Consider the following 23,622-nt stretch of genomic DNA (forward strand, 5'->3'; position numbering starts at 1 on the left):
CCCTTCCTGAGGTGAGATTCTATGACTTGTGTCTGTCTTTGTGCCAATCGAGAGCCTTGCCTTTCACCATGGCTTACAGACAGGTCTCGCAAACCTCAGCTGCCGTAAACAGTCAGCACACTTAGTTTGTGAAAGCCAGGTGCATCCTTGTTCAGTGTAAGTCTGCAGTGTCCGAAAAGAAGAAAGAGACAAGGCTCCTTCCCCACCTCAGCAGACATTTGATTGCCAGTTAACTTTATTTATTTATTGGGAATATACATATCAAGTATATAAAATAGAGTTTAACAAGCAATTACAAAGGAAGTACTTTGTACAACTACCACCCAAATCAATAACCCCCAAAACCCCAAATATGCACACCCCCTTTACAACTTCACCGTCATCTTTGTCTGTAGGCAGCATCTAGTTGGGTTTTGCCTTTTTATCTAAACTGACAGTCTCTTTTTAATTGGTATGTTTAGATTATTCACGTTTAATGTGATTATTGATTGGATTAAAATCTACCACTTTGCCAGCTCTTTTCTATTTGGTTCAAACTTTTCTTTGTTTCTTTTTTCCTCTTCTTCTTGCATTAATGGGGATTTTTTTTAATGATTCCATTTTATTTCCACTATCGATCTATTACTTATACCTCTAAAAATTTTTTTAGTGTTGTTCTAGGGTTTAAAATCATCTTTAATTAGTCTATCTTCAAATAATATTATACTACTTCATTTGTAGCATGAGGCTCTTACAACAATTTCCAGTTTCCAGTTCTTCCCTCCCACCCTTTGCTACTGTTGTCATACATTTTATTTTCACATAAGCTATAAACACAATACATTGCTACCACTTTTGCTTTAGACAGTCAGTTCTCTTTTAGAGCCAGAAAACTCCACAAAAGACAAAGTAAACTGTATTTTCCATTTTCAGTGCTCTTAATTTCTTTGTGCAGATCCAAGCTTCTGTCTGATATGATATTGTTTTTGCTTGAAGAACTCAACATTTCTCGTAATGTCTCCCAGCAATCGATTCTGTCGCTTTGGTTTGAGAGAGTCTTCATTTCTCTCTAATTTTCCCCTGGATATAGAACACTGAGTTGACAAGGTTTTTCTTTCAGTACTTTCTTTAACTATGTCACTTCATTTTCTTCTAGCTTGCATATGTTTATTGGCTATTTGGATATGGCTTTTCATGAAGTGCCTATTTTTGCCTGTTTTTTTCTTTACTATAAAGTATGATATATAATTGATTTTATGAATTCTTTAAATATTCTGGATACAAGCCTTTTGCAGGTTAAATGTATCGAGCATCCTCTCCCACTCTGTAGCTTCTCCTTTCATTCTCTTCATGGTGTCTTAATTTTAATGTCATTATTTATCAGTCTTTTCCTGATGGTTAGTTATTCTTGTGCCTTGTTTAAGAAATCTTTCCTACTTCAAGTACATGAATGTACCCTCCTATATCATCTCCAAAAAACTTTATAGTTTTTTTACATTGGAATTGATATCTGTGTATGGTGTGAATTCAAAGTCCAATTTCAATTTTTTCCATAAGGTTCTTTAGTTGCTCCAGCACCATTTATTAAATCCCACTGCTCTGAAGTATCATCTCTGATATTTAACAACGCATTTATCTCTCCCTTCTTTTCTGTTCTATTAATTTGTCAACCATAATCTTAATTACTATTGCTTTATGATAAATCACGAAATCCGGCAAAACAAGTTTTGCTATTTTGTTCTTCCTCAAGAGTTCTTGGCTATTCTTGGTCCTTTATATTCCCATGTACATTTGAGAATCAGCTCATCGAGTTCTATTTAAAAAACAAAACAAAACAAAAATACTGCTGGAGTTTGGATTGGGTAGGAGTTAGCTGTTACTTCTTTCCACCATTTATTTATTTGTGTTTTGAGAGCAGGGTGCTGCTGAAAGGAATCTGGCAAAGTTCACCTGTCCCCACATCTCTTTGATCATGATTGTTCTTCCCTGACTTCTCATCCCCCTTTGCTGTAGAAGAGGCCATGTGACATAATTCCTCTCCCACACCACTTCTTCTTGACTCAACCAATCTTTTGATTATTCCATTTTCTCTCTATTAAGTTTGAAAGTTATACACTGTTCCTAGCCTTTTCCTGGTCGGCTCAGTAATGAATTACCAGGTCTACATTGCCGCAAAGTCTAAAGTTAATCAATATCTTTATTCCCCTTCCAAAAAGTATTTACCCCCACTGATTTCTGACTTTATCTCCTCAAAAACCCTTTTATGTATTTTAATTCTATCTTTTTAAAAAAATCCTAAAGACATCATCATTATCATCATCATCATTATTATTTTATACAATGTATAAAGCCACTATCTTCAGGCTCCCACTCTTGGCTCCTTTGAAAAAGACAATTTTTTTAAAGCAGTTATTCATTTTTAATTATTTATTTATTTATTTATTTATTTATTTTTTGGCTGTGTTGGGTCTTCGTTTCTGTGCGAGGGCTTTCTCCAGTTGCGGCGAGCGGGGGCCACTCTTCATCGCGGTGCGCGGGCCTCTCACTATCGCGGCCTCTCTTGTTGCGGAGCACAGGCTCCAGACGCGCAGGCTCAGTAGTTATGGCTCACGGGCCTAGTTGCTCTGCGGCATGTGGGATCTTCCCAGACCAGGGCTGGAACCCGTGTCCCCTGCATCAGCAGGCAGACTCTCAACCACTGCGCCACCAGGGAAGCCCTCTTGGCTCCTTTGAAAAGCAATGTCTTTTTTTTTCCCCTCCAGCTACTTTTAAGATTTTTCTCTTGACCTCTGGTATGTTCAATTTTATGTTGGTATGTCTAATGTAGATTTCTTATTGTTAATCTTGTTTGGGATTTGCTGGGCTTCCTGAAATCCAGTTTTGGAACAAGTTTGGCCACCATCTTTTCAAATGTATTTCTCTGCCCTATTCTCTGTTTTCCTACTGGAACTCTTTTGCTCAGAGGTCATTTGCTAACAAGAAAACTTTGGGCTTCCATTCGGATGGCCTTTCAAGGCAAGGGAGCTAAACAACAAGGCCCAGCGTCCCACTCAGGTGGAGAGCATAATAGGAGACCCTTCTCACATTAATAGGGGTCCCAGAGATAAATTCAATAGCCACAGGTTAGGTTCTTTGTGACACAGACCCTGAAATGGAGTTTAGTATGCAAAATGTTTATTAAGGAATACCCTTGAGATCAATACCTGTGGAAGGGAAGAGACTGAAACAAGATTAGTCAGGGCTACAAGACAGCACTGACAAACTTGAGGAGTTGAGATAAAATGGCCCATCTGAGCATCTATAATAACCCATCCACTAAGTTTTTTATTAGTTATAAAAAGATATTTGGGTATTAATAAGATGACATCTCTGGTTTGTTTCTCAACTGGTTCAGAAACTAAGGAGGGGAGAAGGGTGCTATTTACTGGGCCTCTTAAAAACTAAAATCAATCTAGTAAATAATAAATTAACAAATAAATCAATAAATGGAAGTTTCAAGTGACAAACCCAGTTGCTCCACAAGCATGCAGGTTCTGATTTTAAGAGGCCAAAATGTTTCTGCCATACAACCAGAGGCCTGATTCATGTTGTATATAGTGATTCCTGCTCAAGATTAAAACTGAAAGCTCTGCACTAGACTTACTGCGAAAATGTACAGAGTAATTTTATCTATTCACTCACTAGAAGGCGTGCTATCTGATTTGAGCAGATAGGTCAGATGAATAGGAAAAACTAATCCAGTGAAAGTATGAGGATTCTAAATAAGAAATATTATCCTCAGATTTCTAACATTTCATCAATTATATTCTTAGAGATTCCTACCTGCTTATGATCATATGCATTTGCATTTCCTTCAGTTGTAACACTAGACACCATTTGTGGGCTATCCTGTGCCTTTCAGGAATGAACACTGATCATAACACACAGTTCATCCAGTCCAACCACCTACCTAAATTCCCTCAATTTCAACAGATAGGCTCCATAAAGCATCTACATTCATTCACTAACATGTAAGGAATCAGATATACCATTTCAAATCTAGTTTTCCTCCATAAGTATTTGTAAATCATGGTCTCAACATTGCTTTGTTAAAGAAAACCACTCACTTTCAATAAATTCTGGTCAACTTAACATCCTTTATTAAATTTTAAGCACCCTTAATCCATTTAGAACATCCAAACTTAATAAAGAAATTCATTGGTAGGTGATGCCTCTAACCAGGACATTGGAGATTATCCTAATTGCAGTAAGGGGACCCACAAACTCGATCCAACTTATAACTCCTCTCCCCGTTATCTGCTGCTAAACCAAGCTTTATCATTTGGGACCTGGACTCTGGTGATAAAAGCTAACGTTGAGCAAAGAAGGCACTTGCTAGAGTGTTCAGAGCAGATCATCTTAGTACCACTGAAATGTGAAACTGTTCCATTCAGTAAGTACTGTAACCCCACAGACCTCAGGGTCCTACATTTTATTTATTTATTTGTTTGTTTGTTTATGGCTGTGTTGGGTCTTCGTTGCTGCGCATGGGCTTTCTCTAGTTGTGGTGATCAGGGGCTACTCTTCGTTGCAGTGTGCGGGCTTCTCATTCAGTGGCTTCTCTTCTTGCAGAGCACGGGCTCTAGGCACGTGGGCTTCAGTAGTTGTGGCATGTGGGCTCAGTAGTTGTGGCTCATGGGCTCTAGAGCGCAGGCTCAGTAGTTGTGGCGCAGGGGCTTAGTTACTCCGTGGCATGTGGGATCTTCCCGGACCAGGGCTCGAACCTGTGTCCCCTGCCTTGGCGGTGGATTCTTAACCACTGTGCCACCAGGGAAGTCCCAGGGTCCTACATTTTGATTGACATGTTGGCTGCAATCTTCTGCAATGACTGTAGATGTTGTGCGGAATTCTTCAAACTCCAGAAACATGAGACAAATGAAAACTTGATGTTGTACTTTCACCCCAAAGTGTGGAAGTTGTAACATTTCTGACGGAAGGTCCCCTAGACCAACTTGTGAAAGAAGACTAATTCTGAAGCCTATGAGAATAAAATATGGTATCTGTAATAGCACTACATTATCTGTAAAGTTCTAAAGTGTTATTTGAACTTCTAACCATAAATCTATATATTTTAGATCTATACAACTATATAGGTGTAAAATTCCCTAAATCATTTACATGGTTTAGTTTTTCTCCCAAACTACATTGTAAGCTGCATGATGTAAACTTCATTCTACATTTCTTAAGTGTTCCTTACAGTACCTACCATAGGTGTAAGTATACTGTAAATGCTCAGAACACTGAATAAAATGAGCCAGTTATGTTTATTTGGAAATGAAGGTCAACTCTGCCTGTCAGCAAATGGCAAAACATCAAGGCAGTTTACCTTGAGAAAGGTAAGGCTCACCTTTTGTCTCATATGTGGAGATTAATCAGCCTCCCAGTGCCATGGCATCATTGGAGAGGAGATAAAAGGCAATCATTTGGAAGTGACTCCTTTGGTTGTAGCTGAAAGTGAGGTACAGGTATGGGAGGTAGGTGAAGAAGAAGATGATGCCTCTGGAGGCGGTTGCAACATGAGCTGCAAATTCAGAGGGAAGAAATGAAAAGAGTTTCATCAATAATGCACAAAGAGGGACTTCCCTGGTGGTGCAGTGGTTAAGAGTCCGCCTGCCAATGCAGGGGACACGGGTTCAAGCCCTAGTTTGGGAGGATCACACATGCTGCAGAGCAACTAAGACTGTGTGCCACAACTACTGAGCCTGTGCTCTAGAGCCCATGAGCCACAACTACTGAGCCCACGTGCCACAACTACTGAAGCCTGCGCGCCTAGAGCCCGTGCTCCGCAACAAGAGAAGCCACCGCAATGAGAAGCCCGCACACCGCAACGAAGAGTAGCCCCTGCTCGCCGCAACTAGAGAAAGCCTGCATGCAGCAACAAAGACTCAACACAGCCAAAAATAAATAAATAAATAAATTTATATAAAAAAATAATGCACAAAGAACCTATATGAGAAAACAATCTAAAAGAGAATGAATATATGTATATGTATAACTGAATCACTTTGCTGTACACCTGAAACTAACACAACATTGTAAATCAACTATACTCCAATAAAATGAAAATATTAAAAAAAGAAAAAGAATGTATATATATGTATAACTGAATCACTTTGCTGTACAGCAGAAATTAATATAACATTGTAAATCAACTATATTTCAATGAAATAAATTTTTTTAAATAAAAAAATAATGCACAAAGAAGTATAATGCAAGTCTCTTTTCCCTGCCATGGTAAGGAAAGCATCTCTGCATTTGTCTCAGCATTTCAGAAGGGAAGCAGTCTTTTAAGAAATTTTGATAGAAACCTTTTATACTTGCACTTTCACTATCAAAAGACTAAGAGGATTTGTTGCACTTAAAAAATTAATCAATCCTTACGAAAAAGCACAAACATTTAATTGCCTAAAACTTCCTCTAATACTGCATTAATAACATCTCCTACAATAAAAACCATCTTCTTCAAAGATGAGCGGTAGATTATATAGCATCTATGGAGCATTGCCTGGCACTGTGGCAAGCACTTTATATACAGTATCTTATTAAATCTTCATAACCTCCCTGTTTTTCAGAGGAAGAAATTGAGGCTTGGCCACATTAAATAAATTTGCTCAATGTCATGGAACTAGTAAATGATGGGTCAAGGATTCAAGGTTTCCCAGGCTCTAAGTATAGTGGCTCCAGATTTGGAGATAAACCAATCAAACTGAAGTCTGGGAGATAAATGCAAAATAAATGCAAACATCTGCCTTCCAGGAAGTTAAGAGAATATAGATCGAAAATGTAAGGATTGCATATATAACAGAAAGAGCCACAGTTAAGGCATCAGGCAGCCCTTCACTGAACGTGACTACATGAACTATGGCTGACCCTGGGTCTTCTATAACTTCTCTGACTTTGTTTCTTCTTTTGTAAAAGGTGATAATAATTGCTAACATGTACTAAGTTCTTACTATATACCAAGTATTGTTCTCAGCATTTTACATCCCATTTAATCCTCATAACTAATTTATGAGATAAGTGCTATCATTTTCCAGTTTCACAGAAGGGGAAATGGATACAGAATCTATTGACCTGCTCAAGGTCAGGATCCACACCAAGATGTAAATACAGCACTCTGAGGCCAGAGCAAGAGCTTCTGACCTTGCTGTAACAAGTAAAGCCTTCTTGTTTATCTACTTGATATATAGTAGTATATATCTCCTAATCCCATACTCCTAATTTATTCTCTCCCCTTTCCCTTTGGTAACCATAAATTTGTTTTCTATGTCTGTGAATCTGTTTCTGTCTTGTAAATAAGTTCATTTGTATCATTTTTTTTTAGATTCCACATGTAAGTGATACTATATGATATTTGTCTTTCACTGTCTGACTTACTTCGCTTTGTATGATTATCTCTAGGTCTATCCATGTTGCTGCAAATGGCATTATTTCATTCTTTTTTACGTCTGAGTGATATTCCATTATATATACACCACATCTTCTTTATCCATTCATCTGTTGATGGACACATGTTGCTTCCATGTCTTGGCCATTGCAAATAATGCTGCTATGGACATTGGGGGTGCATGTATCTTTTCGAATTATAGTTTTTGTCTTTTCTAGATATATGCCCAGGAGTGGGATTGCTGGATCATATGGTAATTCTATTTTTAGTTTTTTAAGGAGCCTCCAGACTGTTTTCCATAGTGGTTGCACTAGTTTACATTCCCACCAACAGGGGTTCGCTTTTCCCCATACCCTCTCCAGCATTTATTATTTCTAGACTTTTTGATAATGGCCATTCTGACTAATGTGAGGTGATACCTCATTGCAGTTTTGATTTGCATTTCTCTAATAATTAGCAATGTTGAGCATCTTTTCATATGCCCTTTGGCCATTGGCTTTAGTTACCTTTACCAGGGGTCTTTATTTCTTCTTATGGCTTTGAGTTACTGTCTAGTGACTTTTCATTTCAGCCTGAAGAACTCCCTTTAGCAGGGAACGGAAGGCCTATTGGTAATAAACTCCCTCAGCCTTTGTTTATCCAAAAATGTCTTAATTTCTCCATCATTCTTTTTTTTTTTTTTTTTTTTTTTTTTTTTTTTTTTTAAATTATTTATTTATTTTTGGCTGTGTTGGGTCTTCGTTTCTGTGCGAGGGCTTTCTCTAGTTGTGGCAAGCAGGGGCCACTCTTCATCGCGGTGCGCGGGCCTCTCACTATCGCGGCCCCTCCCGTTGCGGAGCACAGGCTCCAGACGCGCAGGCTCAGTAGTTGTGGCTCACGGGCCCAGTTGCTCCGCGGCATGTGGGATCTTCCCAGACCAGGGCTCGAACCCGTGTCCCCTGCATTGACAGGCAGATTCTCAACCACTGCGCCACCAGGGAAGCCCTCTCCATCATTCTTGAGGGATAGTTTTGCCAGATAGAAAATTCTTGGTTAAAAGTTTTTTTTTTCCTTTCAAGATTTAAAATGTCATCTCACTACCTTCTAGACTCCATAGTTTCTCTAGAGAAATCAGCTGTTAATCTTATTGAGTATGTAGGGACTCTCTTCTCTCTTGCTGCTTTCAAAATGCTCTCCTTGTCTTTGAGTTTTGACAATTGGAATTTTAGACTTTTACTGGGGATCTCTTTGAGTTTATCTTGCTTAGAGTTCATTGAGCTTCTTGGGTTTGTAGATTCATGTATTTCATCAAATTAGGAGGAGTTTTCAGCCATTATTTCTTCAAATATTTTTTCTGCTTCTTTTCTCTCTCCTCATTCTGGGACTCCTATGATGTGTATGCTGGTGTTTGATGGTGTCCCACAGGTCTCTCAGGTTCTGTTCTAACAAAGAAAAGCCCAGGACTAGATGCCGTCTCTGGTGAATTCTATCAAACATTTAAAGATGAGTTAACACCAATCTTTCTTAAACTCTAGATATAAAGACCAATGGAATACATTAGAGAGCCCAGAAATAAACCCTCACAAATATAATTAACTTGGGTGCCAAGACTATTCAATGGACAGTCTTTCAACAAATGGTGCTGGGAAAACTGGATATCTCCATTCAGAAGAATGAAGTGGAACCCTTACCTTATACCATATGCAAAAATTAATTCAAAATGGATCAAAGATCTAAACATAAAGCTAAAAACCATAAAACTCTTAGAAGAAAACTTAGTGGAAAATCTTCATAACCTTGGATTTGGCAACAGTTTTTTACATATGATACCAAAAACACAGACAACAAAAGAAAAAAATAGATAAATTGAACTTCAACAATTTTAAAACTTTTATGCATCAAAAGACACTACCAAGAGAGTAAAAAGACTACTCACAGAATGGAACAAAATATTTGCAAGCCATATATCTATTAAGGAATTGATATCCAAAATACATAAAGAACTCCTACAACTCAATGTCAACAAAACAAACAATGCAAGCAAAACATGAGCAAAGGACTTGAATAGACATTTCTACAAAGAAATTGGAACCCTTGTGTATTTCTGATGGGAATGTAAAATGGCGCAGCTTCTGTGGAAAACAACAGTTTGATGATGCCTCAAAAAGTTAAATAGAATGACCATATGACTCAGCAATTACACTCCTCGGTGTATACCCAAAGGAACTGAAAACAGGGACTCAAACAGATACTTGTACATGAATGTTCATAACAGAATTATTCACAACAGTCAAAAGGTAGAAACAACCCAATGTTCATCAACAGATGAATAGATAAACAAAATGTGGGGAGTATTACTCAGCCATCATAAGGAATGAAGTGAGGAAGAAGTTCAAGTGGCTATCCCATTGTCCTAGTGCCATTTGTTGAAGAGACTATTCTTTCTTCATTGAATGGTCTTGGCATCCTTGTCAAAAATCAATTGGCAATGAGATGTATGGGTTTCTAGACCCTCAATTCAATTCCATCCATCTGTATGTCTATCTTTATGCTGGTACCACACGGTTTTGATCTCTATAGCTTGGTAGTAAGTTTGAAATCATGAAGTGTGAGTCCTCCAACTCTTTCCAAAGTTGTTTTGGCATTTTGAGGCCCCTTGCAATTTCATATGAAATTTGTCAGTTTCTGAGAAAAAGGCAGTTGGGATTTTAATAGAGATTGAATTGAATCTGTAGATCAATTTGGGGAGTATTGCTATCTTAATATTGTCTTCCAATCTATGAACATAGGATGTCTTTTCATCAATTTAAGACTTCTTTGATTTATTTTAGCAATGCTCTGTAGTTTTCAGTGTACAAGTATTTCATCTTAGTGGTCAGATGTATTCCTAGGTATTTTATTTTGGATGCTATTTTAAGTGGAATTGTTTTCTTGATTTCTTTTCAGAATGTTCATTGCTAGTATATAGAAATATAACTGATTTTTGTGTGTCCATCTTGTGCCCTGCAAGTTTGCTGAATTCATTTATTAGCTCCAATAGCTCCTTCTGTGGATTCTTTAGGATTTTTCATATATAAGATCATGTCATCTTTGAATAGAGATAGTTTTACTTCTTCTTCCCAAATTGCATGCTTTTTATTTCCTAATTGCTCTGGCTAGAACTTCCAGTATAAAACTGAATATCAGAGGGGAAAGTGAGCATCCTTGTCTTATTCCTGATCTTAGGGGGAAGGCTTTCAATCTTTCACAACAGACTATGATGCTAGCTGTGGGGTTTTCATAAATGCTCAGTATCAGGTTGAGGAAGTTCCTTTATATCCCGGTTTGTTAATTTTTTTTTATCATGAAAGATATTGGATTTTGTCATATGCTTTTTCAGTATCAATTGTGATAAATAAAAATGAATAAAATTGTGTTTATTTTTTCCTTCATTCTATTAAGTGGTGTATTACATTGATTGCTTTTCATCTGTTGAATCATTCTTGTATTCCTGGGATAAATCCCACTTGGTATAGTGTATAATCCTTTTAATATGCTGCTAGATTTAGTTTAGTAGTATTTTGTTGAGGATTTCCCCATCGATATTCATAAGGGATACTGGTCTGTAGGTGTTTTATTTATTTTTACCTTTTATTTTTTTATTTTGGCTGTGCTGGGTCTTAGTTGCGGCACACGGGATCTTTGTTGTGGCACGTGGACTCTCTTAGTTGCGGCATGAGGACTTCTTAGTTGCAGCATGCATGTGGGGTCTAGTTCCCCAACCAGGGATCAAACCTGGGCCCCCTGCATTGGGAGCATGGAGTCCTACCCACTGGACCACCAGGGAAGTCCCCTGTAGTGTTTGTTTTTCTTTTTTGGCTGCATTGGGCCTTTGTTGCTGCATGTGGGCTTTCTCTAGTAGCTGCGAGCAGGGGTTACTCTTCTTTGCAGTGTGCCGGCTTCTCATTGCAGTGGCTTCTCTTGTTGCAGCACGGGGGCTCTAGGGCATGTGGGCTTCAGCAGTTGTGGTGCGCGGGCTCAGTAGTTGTGGCTCACGGGCTCTAGAGCGCAGGCTCAGTGGTTGTGGCGCACGGGCTTAGTTGCTCCACGGCATGTGGGATCTTCCTGGACCAGGATCGAACCCATGTACCCTGCATTGGCGGGCAGATTCTTAACCACTGCGCCATCAGGGAAGTCACCCCCTGTAGTTTTATTGTGATGTGTTTTCTGGCTTTGGTATCAAGGTAATGCTGCCTATAGAATGAGTTATGAATATCTGTGTTTTTATTTTTGAGTAAGTTTTCTTTTAGTTATTCTGGACACAAGTCTCTTATGAAATAGTTTACTTGCAGATGTTTTCTCCCAGCCTGTAGGTTGTCTTTTCACTTTCTTGATTGTATCCTTTGAAGCATAAAAGTTTTTAATGCTAATGCTGATGAAGTCCAACTTATCAGTCTTCTCTTTTATCACTTGGGCTTCTGATGTCATATCTAAGAAATCACTGTCTAACCCAAGATCATGAAGATTTACTTCTGTATTTTATTTTAAGAGTTGTATAGTATTAGCTAGTTCTTACATTTAGGTTTATAATCCACGCTGAGTTAATTTTTGTGTATGATGTTATGTAGAGATCCAACTTCGTTCTTTTATATGTGGATATCTAGTTGTTCCAGCACCATTTGTTTAAAAGACCCTTCCTTGTCTGTTGAATTGTCTTGGCCCCTTTGTCAAAAATCAATTGATCAGGGACTTTCCTCGTGGCACAGTGGTTAAGAATCTGCCTGCCAATGCAGGGGACACGGGTTCGAGACCTGGTCTGGGAGGATCCCACATGCTGCAGAGCCACTAAGCCTGTGCGCCACAACTACTGAGTCTGTGCTCTAGAGCCTGTGAGCCACAACTACTGAGCCCATGTGCCACAACTACTGAAGCCCACACGCCTAGAGCCCACGCTCTGCAACAAGAGAAGCCATCTCAATGAGAAGCCTGCACATCACAACGAAGAGTAGCCCCCACTCGTCACAACCAGAGAAAAGCCCACGCGCAGCAACGAAGACCCAACGCAGCCAAAAATAAAACAAATAAGATGAAATAAATTAATTTTTTTAAAAAGTGAAAACTTGACTCTGAAGGAATAATAATTAATGCCATAGGTAATGAGAACAGCAATGCTACCAAGAAAAGAAGTCATAAACACACTCCCTGACAGAAAATTGTATCAGGACTCACCTTTTTGGAAGAATGTGCTGATCATGAATGCAAAGAAAATTGTGGCAATTGCAAAATACATTAGAAACACAAATATCAAACTAGGGTCACTGTTTTTGAACACTGCCACATCATTTACCTACAAAACAATCACAGATGCACGTAATTTTTACATGAAAAGAATGAAGAGAAGGCATAAAGGACCCTTAAAATAATGCATAAGTTTTTTAAAAAACCAAGATTATCTTAAGCAAAACAATATATATATATTTTTAAGGCAGACCTCTGATCCAGCTTCCATTACCACTTACAAATTACACTCTACGCATGTATCTCTTTTAAGGAAAGCATAAGTTTGATATCAACTTTTGGCCCAATGTGAATGTTCTTTTTGCTTTAATAAGAGAATTTATCCTATTTATCATTATCACTATTACAAATAATTGTAATATTCCTTTTGATATCTTACATCTCCTCTTTTTATTGTTTTCTGGCCGTTTTCTTTGTTTTATATATTTTGCTATATAGTCTGGGTTCTCTTGCCTTCCTTTGAACAAAGTGCCCCAATTTTGGTGATTTAGAAGGTAAATTTTCATATATCCATATATTATAATTTAGTTATTAAATACAAGTTAGCAAATTGGAACACTAAATTCCACTGGCAGCATAAAAGGAAAAATTAACAAGATACCATGGGCATAAAAGAATGTTCTTATCTTTTACAATAGCTATTTTCAATTATTTATGGAGCACAAAATTTGCAATGTTTTAAAGTTTATAAAAAACATCTTTTGGAATTCCACTTTCCTAATGGAGTAAACACACCCATGTCCACTACTTGAAGACCAGTGAACTGAAGGGAGGGCAAAGCTCTCCCAGATCATAAAATTTCAATGCTTCATCTGCCAAAGTTTTAGCAAATACCACCACATATCAACCTGAGGTTTTACAAATGTTCATCAATAACTGTGTTTTCATCATCTATTGAATCTCAGCACCACCACCCACACCACACCAGATTTTTTCCCCATATCTTCACGGCTTAGCACATCCTGAAAGATAAGAGACGTGTACCTTTGTGCAGAAGAGAATGGTCATGAAAGAAACAACAATGAAGGCAGAAATGGAGAATATGGTGAACCAAGCAACCCAGTGTTGCCAGTTGTGCAGCCCCATCATACACATAAACTCCTAGAAAAAGCAAAAGAACCAGATGTTACAGAGTCTAATGCTCAGTTTCAACTGGTCTGGTTTAGCTGTTTATTACTGAAACCTGAGCAGTCTGGGATGAAGGGTCATATGTGTGTCCTGGGAAGAGGTGGATCATGGAGGTGATGAAGACTGAATGAGTTGGAAAGAGACCTACAAACCAGAAAGTGGAGTTTATCTAGTAGTAGGCCTTGTGTTAAAATTATTCTTCTTTTGCAATGGTAAGTATACTGCTAGTTCACTCATTTATTGAACACTGACTATTAGTAAATGGCTCCTATGGCTCTGAGGATAGAATCTAAACTCCTTGGCATACTGTGCTCTGGTCACAAAAAACTTCCTGCAATTCACTGAATACACCGTGACTTCTATGTCTTTTTTGTTTGTTTGTTTGTTTTTGTTTTTTGCCTCTCACACATGTTGTTCTGACTCTTTTTTCTCTCATTCTCTCTTTATGTAGTGAAACCTTACTTGATTTTCAAAACCTGGTTCAAGAGTTACCTGCTCTGTGAAGCCTTCTCTGGTCAGCTTCGCCCATCCTCCACACAGCCATCACATCTATACATTCCATTACCTTAGCACTTGGGATTCTTTTGTAACATGAATCGCCTGAGGGAAAGGACTGTGTCATTTATGTCTGTAACTCACATGCACATGTTTGGTAAATACAAGTTAATAAATGTTTGATAAGTGAATAAACGCAAAGCTCTATGCTGGGTACCATTCAGAAAACATACAATGGGCAGAGCGACTGCCTTCCAAAAGTTCACAGTCTAGTACTGGAGATACATATATGATAATAACCCTGTATACTCCACACCCTAAGTACAGAAGTAGAGTTATTATCTTTTAAGATTGGATGTGGTAGTAGGTCAATGAATCAAAAACAAGTTGGTTATCAGGGAATCACAAAAGTGACATACACATGATTTAAAATTTCATCTTCACTTAAAGCACATAAATGTGTAATGTGTGCTAGTACTGCGATGTCAGAACATGAACTCTTCTTTTGAAGCATGGGCGTGCTCATTGGAGCACTAGTGTAATGTCCACATAAAGCTCACTCCAGGATCGCAGTCTTCAAAGTGCACTGAGGATGCAAAATACAGGTGTAAAGTAACCTAGTACAGACTCTTCCCGGGCTTTTATAATTTTTTCCCCCAAATTTTACAGCGGTTTCACCCACGTGAAATTTACTAACATGCTTCCCCCCGTCCCCCTGCCCCACCCGCCATGTCCCAGCCACACTGTGCAGCTGGCAGGATCTTAGTTACCCAACCAGGGATTGAACCCAGGCCCTTGGCAATGAAAGTGCTGAGTCCTAATCTCTGGACTGCCAGGGAACTCTCTACTAACATGTTTTTAGAGAGCTACCTTACTGAATCTTTCCAAAACATTCAAATAAACTTTCAAAGGCAACTCCAGTCCCTTTCATCCATTTATATAAATTTAATTAAGGCATAAATTATTAGAACGTGTACAGGTATGAAGAGATTTAGGAACAAACCTTGATAAACACACAACTCAGCAGGTGAGAGGCCATAAGCCCATGTGTAGTAGAGAGAAGCTCACCAGCTGCAGTGTGCTGGGAGCTCCAAGCAAAAAGCTTTTCAGAAGTGATGGAGTGTCAGTTAATTTGGGAACGGATTACATGGAGATGAGTTAAGAAAGCTCCATCTATACTATAACAGAAGTGGAAACAACATGCTGTGGGAAGATGGGATGAAAATTTGATGAAATTTAGAAAGGCTTCCTGAAGGACATGAACTATAGTATGAATTTTCAGGTAGAGGGCATTCCAAACAGAGAGTCCCACCTGCAGGAGGAATAGCTAGCACCTACTTAAGGGATAGAAAAGGGATCTATTCAACTAGAGCAAAGGGCTTATGCCAGGGTGCGAGGGCTTGTGCAGGAGATTTCTAAATTAAAGACAATCCATTTTAATCCTCCTCAACCTATTTACATAGTCAGACCATATCAAAACTAGATCTGAAAAGGGCCTAGCTCTCAGAATACTGGTTGTATCCTGTGTTCAAAGTGGAAAGTGACACTGGTTGCCCCCCTCTCCCATTCTCCCACCTTGGTCCCAGGGACAGATTCTGTCAGGGCGTCCTCCCTCATGGAACAGATCCCATATTCATGACTCCTCCTGGACTGTAACTTACCTGCTCCTGGTTCCTCACCAAGGAACAGTTGAAAGGTTTGGGCTGAGTCTCAGTTATAATGTGAACAGAAAGGAGGAGCTAACTCATGATCCTATCAGCCTCCAAGGCTAAGGGCTTTTCTAGAACCCCCCAGTGGACGCCCTTTTTCAGACAATTCACCCAGCCAAAATAGAGCGTATTCCTCTCTGGCATATGTCATTTAAGATTCCACTTGGAAAGGCAAAAGCTTAATTATTGGAAATCTGTTTTACTTTGCTTAGGGAGAGATATTATTTATCTGAGAACGAAAATTGTTTTTTATTGCTAGTTGTACTGTCTTGTATAAAGTTATCTTGCAATTATCAATCTCTGTGTGCCTCAGGGTACCTCCTCTACTAAATAGAATAATAGTAGTAGTTATCTCATAGAATTGTATATCAGTCAGGGTCCCTAAAAGCAACAGATGTTATACTCAAATCAGAATAATTTGAGGAGGGTTTGTTTATAAGAGGCCTAATTACAAATGCTTACACAGTGATAGGAAACACTAGGACAGTGCAGAAACCTAGGGCCAGCAGCCAACAGAGCTATTATAACCTTTGGGCCCAAAGGGGTGAGAAGGAAGAGAGGTTACCAGACCCCAGGAGAGGAGAGAGTCTTGTGGAGCAAGATACCTTGAGAAGACAGTGACCTTCAGCTAACGGACAAACCGAGCCCAAAACTACCTGTGGGGAGAGAACTGGGATGGGGGGACAGGACACACCCTGACCTCAGCCCCCTACTTCCTTCTTCTGAGGTTCTTCAGGCTCCCTCCCCATGGGAGCATGTTTTGGAACATGGGCGGCTCAGCCTTCCGGACAGAGAACAAAGTGGAGAAAAGTGAAGAGTGCATCTGGAGGGTCAAATAAAAGGTAGGAGGGTGAAAGGAATGAATGGTCCTACAGTGCTGCCCAGCACAAGGCAAGCACCACATACAAGTACATACTATTAAATCAACAAACAACATGTTTTATGCCATTTTGTGTTAGTTGGATTTTGTTTCTTGAGCTATTCTAATTTTTTTTTTCTTTTAAAAGGAAAGCTGATCCCATCGACTATTATTTTATAACTGCCATATTTGGTCTTCTGCTACCTTATTTAATATTATACTTTCTGTTCTGTAGGCTTTTTTTGGTGATTTCCTTTGTTTTCTGTCTTTTGGTATATGGACTATATTTTCTTTCCTTTTATTTTCTCCAGGGTTTTAAGAATTATATGTCCTACTTTTAAATACTATTGGTGGTTACTTTTAAGTTTTTCAAAAGTGTTCTTTAACCTACTCTTGTCTAAAGAGTAGACTCAAGCGTGAAATAGGAAACACACAACCAATTCAATGGCATTAAGTGTAAACATTTGATGCCCACCCCTTCCCTCCACCAATTTGTTGCTGAAACAGTTTAACAAACAGGAAAAAGAAAACTCTCTCTCCCATCCAGGAACTAAAAGGGGTTTCCAACAACACACCAAAGCTTCTAGTTTCCCTGGGGTTTTTCAGTCGGTGCAGAGCCAAGTGGAGAGGTCTGCCAGGTAGGCCACTGTCCCACCATCACCCATCGCAGCGCAAAGCAGGTTCCCTGCCTTTCCACCCTATCAGACGTAGCCTAACAAGGCAGCAGGATGAGACTGCTCCTTATGCCTGAATATGCAAGAAGACAGAGCAAACCAAACACTATTGGTGGGGCCAAGCAAAGCTCAGGGAGCCACTGGCAGGCTATTTTAATACATAAGAATCAACAAAAAGAGAAGAAAACTAAAGAGTGAGAAGAGAAGATTTTTTTTTTTTTTAAAGGATTTTCTTATTTATTTATTTATTTATTTATTTTTGGCTGTGTTGGGTCTTCGGTTCGTGCGAGGGCTTTCTCCAGTTGCGGCAAGCGGGGGCCACTCTTCATCGCGGTGCGGGGACCGCTCTTCATCGCGGTGCGCGGGCCTTTCTCTATCGCGGCCCCTCCCGTCGCGGGGCACAGGCTCCAGACGCGCAGGCTCAGCAACTGTGGCTCACGGGCCCAGCCGCTCCGCGGCATGTGGGATCCTCCCAGACCAGGGCTCGAACCCGTGTCCCCTGCATTAGCAGGCAGACTCTCAACCACTGCGCCACCAGGGAAGCCCAGAAGATTTTTTTAAAGAGCAAAAAGTGAGGAGAGAAGTAACAGGAGAGATTAAGTAAGCAACAGAGGAGTGCAGAAAGATCAACCTTGTCTTAAGTTGTATCTTCTACAGAACGCTTCCCATCTACCTTGCAGCAAAATGAGACTGAGTTAATTTTGGATGATTATTTCCCTCATTTAGCAGTTAGTCATTCCACAGACATTTTCTGAACACCTATCATGTGCGAGGCTGCGTGTTAGCAAATCAGGAACCACTAGGCTGGACGCTCCCAGTCTAAAAGTAAGAATTCATGTAATAACATGAATTAAGTTGCAAGCCGGTTAAAATGATGAAAGAACTTCCAAGTTGCTTGGAGTTTGCTCTGATACCTAAAGCAACCTCTTACCTGCCTTGGCCTCCCTCCTACTCTGGCCATTTTTATTAGCAGCTCCCATACATTCCTGTCCAGGGAGAGGCACACATCTGATGTGATGGAGTTACCTTCAGTTTTCTCTCTTTCTCCAGTGCAATGGAATTGATGGTGGTGAGCTCAATGCAGATGAAGCTGAGCATGAGGAAAAGAGGGAACTCATTCTGAAGGACCAGGAAGAAACTGTCCTGGACACAGGCTCCAGGTGGGAATCTCTTCAGAAGCACATTGAGACTCTCAAACAACTTGGTCGTCTCATTGGGAGTGTGGTGCCACATAATGGCTTTATCTGTTGCACGCTGTATGGCCAGGAAGACTTCTTTGTTGTATCCTACAGGAGAAAGCAGTGGATATCAAGTATAAGAGATTAAGAATGAAGATGAAAAACAACAGATAATTCAGATGGGTCATGGCTAGCCATTCACACACAGACAGGAATAGAAAAGGCATTCCTATAGCCAAGATGCTACAATATGGAAGAAAGAGCAGAAAGTCACAATGGGACCCCTGTGGCTGAGGGACAGTGTCTTTTATCAGAAAATGGGGTAAAGTAGTTCTGGGCAGACAAAATAAGGGATACCCAATATTACAATCTTCCAGGTGGGACTGCATCTTCTCCCCTAAGTACTCAGGCTTCAGGGAAAGTGTGCCCATTCTGCAGTTTTGCTCATCCAGCACATACGAGTAGTTAAATTCAAAGCACTTGGAAGACACAGCCCCCCTCAACTGCTGTGACCTGTCTCTGAGTTGTCACTGCTGTAGTCCAAGGGTTATGGTCACTGAATTTTACTGCCAAGCCTCAAAAACAGTCTTTACCATAAGTAACCCTTGTTTCAATACAGCACAGCTGGTGTGCTAAGGTCAGCTTTGGGGAACAATAGATTGAAAGGCAAAGAGCCCTGGTTTTGGAGTCTTCTACGAAATAATGGCCCCACTTCCAAGCAAGGATCACCAGGCCTCCAAACCGGCAGAGCCAGGGTCGGGTATGCCAGCACTGGAGTTGAGGGGACTAAGGTCTTCTGTTGGCCTAGACCTAGGCAGGCCTCCAGATCTGTCAGGATGAAAAAGGCAGGAACAAATTTGATGATAAAGTTCTGGGAACTATTACATTTTCTTGACTGCAGAACTGCTCACATCTTTTCTAGAATCACATGAAACTATAAACCCTGGGACTTGGATTCCCACTTGGGGGGCTTGCAAGCCCAAGGCTTCAGGTCAATTGTGTGGTCACTCTACAAGGTGGTGCAGACTGTCAACTTAATTTTCTAAGAGCAGTTAGTTCCCTAGAGGATGGTCACCCTAAACCCCTCACAAAGAGGGAGACCAAAACTCGACAGTGAAGTGGAGGGCGTGAGTCCAAGAGAGGATCAGTTCGTGGGACTCCAGTCAGGAATACGATGCTTATTGTGGAGGAGAGAGGATGAGCAGATCTCCACGTTGCCCCACTGTTCTCCCATAGTCTGCAGAGAGTTAACGGCAGGTACACATTTTTATAAGCAGAAAAGTTAACACATACAGAAACATAAAGAAGGCACTTGTTCCTGTAAAATGCTTCCATTCTTCTCTCGAACAATTCAGTATCAGTACAAAACAATCAAATGCATAACTGCTGGACTAACTTACTCTAGAATGTAAGCGTTTTACAGAACGCCACATTTCTAAATGTAACTCCTTCAACCTCTTCTGAAATGTTAGTTTAGCAAGTGTTCAGAGAGCAAAAACAACACAAATAGCATCATAAATATGGGACAAAAGCAGGCTGTGCTCATGATAACACACAGAGGCTTCCTCACTAGGGGATCCCCCATCGGAAAGTCCATAGTCCCAGGGTTCTTGGTTTAGGTTAGGAGGATAAAGATAGGATGTACTCCAGCCTTGAAAGTCATCTTCATGGAGTATTAGCCTCAAGAATAAATAATTCCTCTGAAAACAACTGAAGCGCAAGTAATACTTAACCTATGAAGAATAAAGAGAAACAAATTCGGTCATGAGATTGTGAAACTCAGAAAAGGAACAGGACAGAGCTAGGGTGTGCCTGACGTCAGCTGCAATGGGAGGAAAGGCACCCACAGTGGTAGATGCCCCTCTGCGGAGCACACTGTAGTTGTGGTCTTCTCTGCATTCTGCTGTGACCATTCTAAGAATCAGACAAGGGGCTACTGAGTCCCCATCCAGAAAGGAGTGCTGCAGAACAGTTCTGAGTGCAGGCTCTGGAGCCAGACCACCTGGATCCAAACCCCAATCTCCTAATGAATAGCCATGGCACTTTGGGCAAATTACTTAATCTTCTTGCCTTGGTTTCCTCATCAGTAAAATGGGAATGATGTTAACAGTACCTACCTCAGAGGTGCTGTGGGATCAAGTGAGATGGTCCCTGTGATGGGCCTGGCATGAGTAAGTATTCGAAAAATGCCTTGTCTCCACCTACCAACGTCCCATGTCAGTTCTAACAACTGATCATTAGATAGACTGTACAGCACAACACAAAAGCTCTACATTAGTGGTTTTCCCATCCTAAAGCAGAAAACAAGTATTCTGATATTTAAAACACTGCCTTTTCCTTAAACAAACAGATCTACCATATCTGAAGTCTGTGGGATTAGTAATAATGACAATAACTATTCCTTCTGGAAAATGCCTCTGCTCCAGGCTCTGTTCTAAGCACTTTATAGGCATAAATTCATTTAATCCTCACAATGGTTCTATGAGTTAGGAACTACTATCAATCTCATTACACTGATAAGGAAACTGAGGCCTAGGAACGTTAGTGACTGTCCCAAGGTTACACAGTAGGACGCTGCAGAGCTGGGACTCCAGTCTATGGAGTCTGGCATTGGGGCTCGCTTCTGTAATCCAGCAGCTGAAAATATGCCGTCCTGTACCCTTGCGACAGAGGCTTACTCCAAAAAAGTCTTCTCTTTTAAAGAATCTGAAAACTGGAAGGGATCTCAAAGTCCAGGATATAAGATATAAAATCAGGAGTATTCTCTTACCTCCTCTGGAAATAAGATTGCCACCAGCTGACAAAGCTGACTAGAGGCAGCTCAGGTAACAAGACTGCTTATTGAACTGATGCTCAAGGCTGGGTAGCACAATAAGGTTGTGATGGAAAAGATGCTCTTACCTCAAGTGGCAAGGGCTCCTTGCTGTCACTGAAGTCATGATCAAAACCAATTCCAGTCAATACGTAGAAAGCTTTGGGATCCTGAATTATGTAATTTTCAAATGAAGGTACTGAAGGATAGCCTAGAACTACAGAGAGAAAAATCCAGTTAGTGAGTGGCTGGTGGGAAGGCAAATGCTGCCCAACTATCCTCTTTCTACCGAAGGAGATATGGTCTTGCCAGCTTCTCAACTGAAGGGTGGAAACCATCATTCACTCAGTCCTTCATTCTGCAAACAAATGGGCGCATCTTGTGTAAGATGCCCGGGGCTGTGCTAGGCAGTGGGAACACAAAGTCAAATGATAACAGCCTCAGCCTCCGTGGCGTTCTGAAAGCTCTTGTATTCGAGTTCTTAGCTAGGTCGCACTTAGGGCTACGGTACATAGAGCACAATTCTTGTCCATGTTAGTGAGGAAATTATTGCTCCATTGCAGCCTTCTCTTCACGGTTATAACAACCAAAAGTGGAAACAAAATCATAAAGAAATATAGCTGCTCTGATGAGAGAAGTAATTTCTATAGTCACCTGCCCTCACATCTGACTGACAATTTAATACAGGATCCTCCTTGAAAATAATTCTTTCTCAGAATGTTGAAGGTGTTACTACACTGTTTAGGATGCAGTGTTGCTGAGTGTAATGTGTGATTTCCTTGTAGGTAACCAGAAGCCAGTGAGACTTCTATTCCTTAATCTCTGGGTTCAGAAACGTCACTAATACATGCCCAAGTTTGCTCTTTTTTGTTCCCCTGTTTGTAACTAGTGAACCCGTACAAGCTGGAAATGCTGGTGTTCAGAAATCTTTTCTATATTACTTTGTTTTCCTCCCCTCATTTGTCTCCTTTCTTCCTTCTAGAAATCCAAGTAGATGAGGTGGGACTTCCAGACCTGCCCTTCATGTCTAACCCACCTTTCATACTTTCCATTTCTTTGTCTCTTTGCTTTACATTCTCAGAGGCTTCCTTGACTTTATCTTCCCCATCACCAGTAGAACCTCAAACATGTCCATTTTATTATCTCCATGAAAGTTATTTTGATAATCGTTTTTAATTTCCAAGTCCTCTTTGTGTTTCTTTCATTGTTTCCTTTTCACATGAGTCCAGTTTCATTTTGGAGTGGCAATATTTTCTCAAATGTCTCTGAAAATACTAATGAGAATTTTTCATTAACTAGATTAAAAAAAAAATACAGGGCATGCACATGGTAAAACTTTGAATGATACTAAAGGTTAAAAGGTGAAGCATCAGGGCTTCCCTGGTGGCGCAGTGGTTGAGTCCGCCTGCCAATGCAGGGGACACGGGTTCGAGCCCTGGTCTGGGAGGATCCCACATGCCGCGGAGCGGCTGGGCCCGTGAGCCACAATTGCTGAGCCTGCGCGTCTGGAGCCTGTGCTCCGCAGCGAGAGAGGCCGCGATAGCGAGAGGCCCGCGCACCGCGATGAAGAGTGGCCCCCGCTTGCCACAACTGGAGAAAGCCCTCGCACAGAAACGAAGACCCAACACAGCCATAAATAAAAATAAATTAAAAAAAAAAAAAAAAAGATGGCTAGCAGGACATCAGAGCCGTTTAAAAAAAAAAGGTGAAGCATCATTCACCTACCATCAGCCCCCAATTCCTTTATCATGACACAATCTCGTTAAGCCACTTTCGTTTGTATGTTAAAAAAAAAAATCTATGACTTATGTTTTTGGCCATGATGGAGTAACGGAGATTGAATTTACCCTCTTACCACAAATAACCAGAAAACTGGACAGGAAAGAAAAGAATCAAGAATCAGACAATGGACAATATGCATCACAGCATTATGATTCCTGAGGAAAGAGAAACAAACAAGGTAATCACTAAGATTGCCCTGGTTTTCTGTCTGGAGGCACATTTCAGACCATAGAATTGGGAGGGGAAACCCAAGTGGAACACAGCTATGTGGCTGCATTGACAGAGATTAGAGTTTGAAGAGTCTGAAATGGCTAAGAGTTGCAG

At 40.3% G+C, this 23,622-nt stretch overlaps 1 protein-coding gene across 1 annotated transcript in view; it reads right to left on the reverse strand.

The window, feature by feature from the left end:
* Positions 1-23,622, reverse strand: part of LOC103006395 (ATP-binding cassette sub-family A member 17-like) — a 107,703-nt gene that overhangs the window by 62,843 nt on the left and 21,238 nt on the right. The window contains 6 exon segments of the mRNA XM_057529696.1: positions 5,366-5,539; positions 12,593-12,710; positions 13,646-13,762; positions 18,553-18,812; positions 20,275-20,437; positions 21,606-21,733. Of these exon segments, the coding sequence (XP_057385679.1) occupies positions 5,366-5,539; positions 12,593-12,710; positions 13,646-13,762; positions 18,553-18,812; positions 20,275-20,437; positions 21,606-21,733 (960 nt within the window).

The sequence above is a fragment of the Balaenoptera acutorostrata genome, chromosome 15 (assembly GCF_949987535.1).
Source record: "Balaenoptera acutorostrata chromosome 15, mBalAcu1.1, whole genome shotgun sequence".
NCBI classification, from domain to species: Eukaryota; Metazoa; Chordata; class Mammalia; order Artiodactyla; family Balaenopteridae; genus Balaenoptera; species Balaenoptera acutorostrata.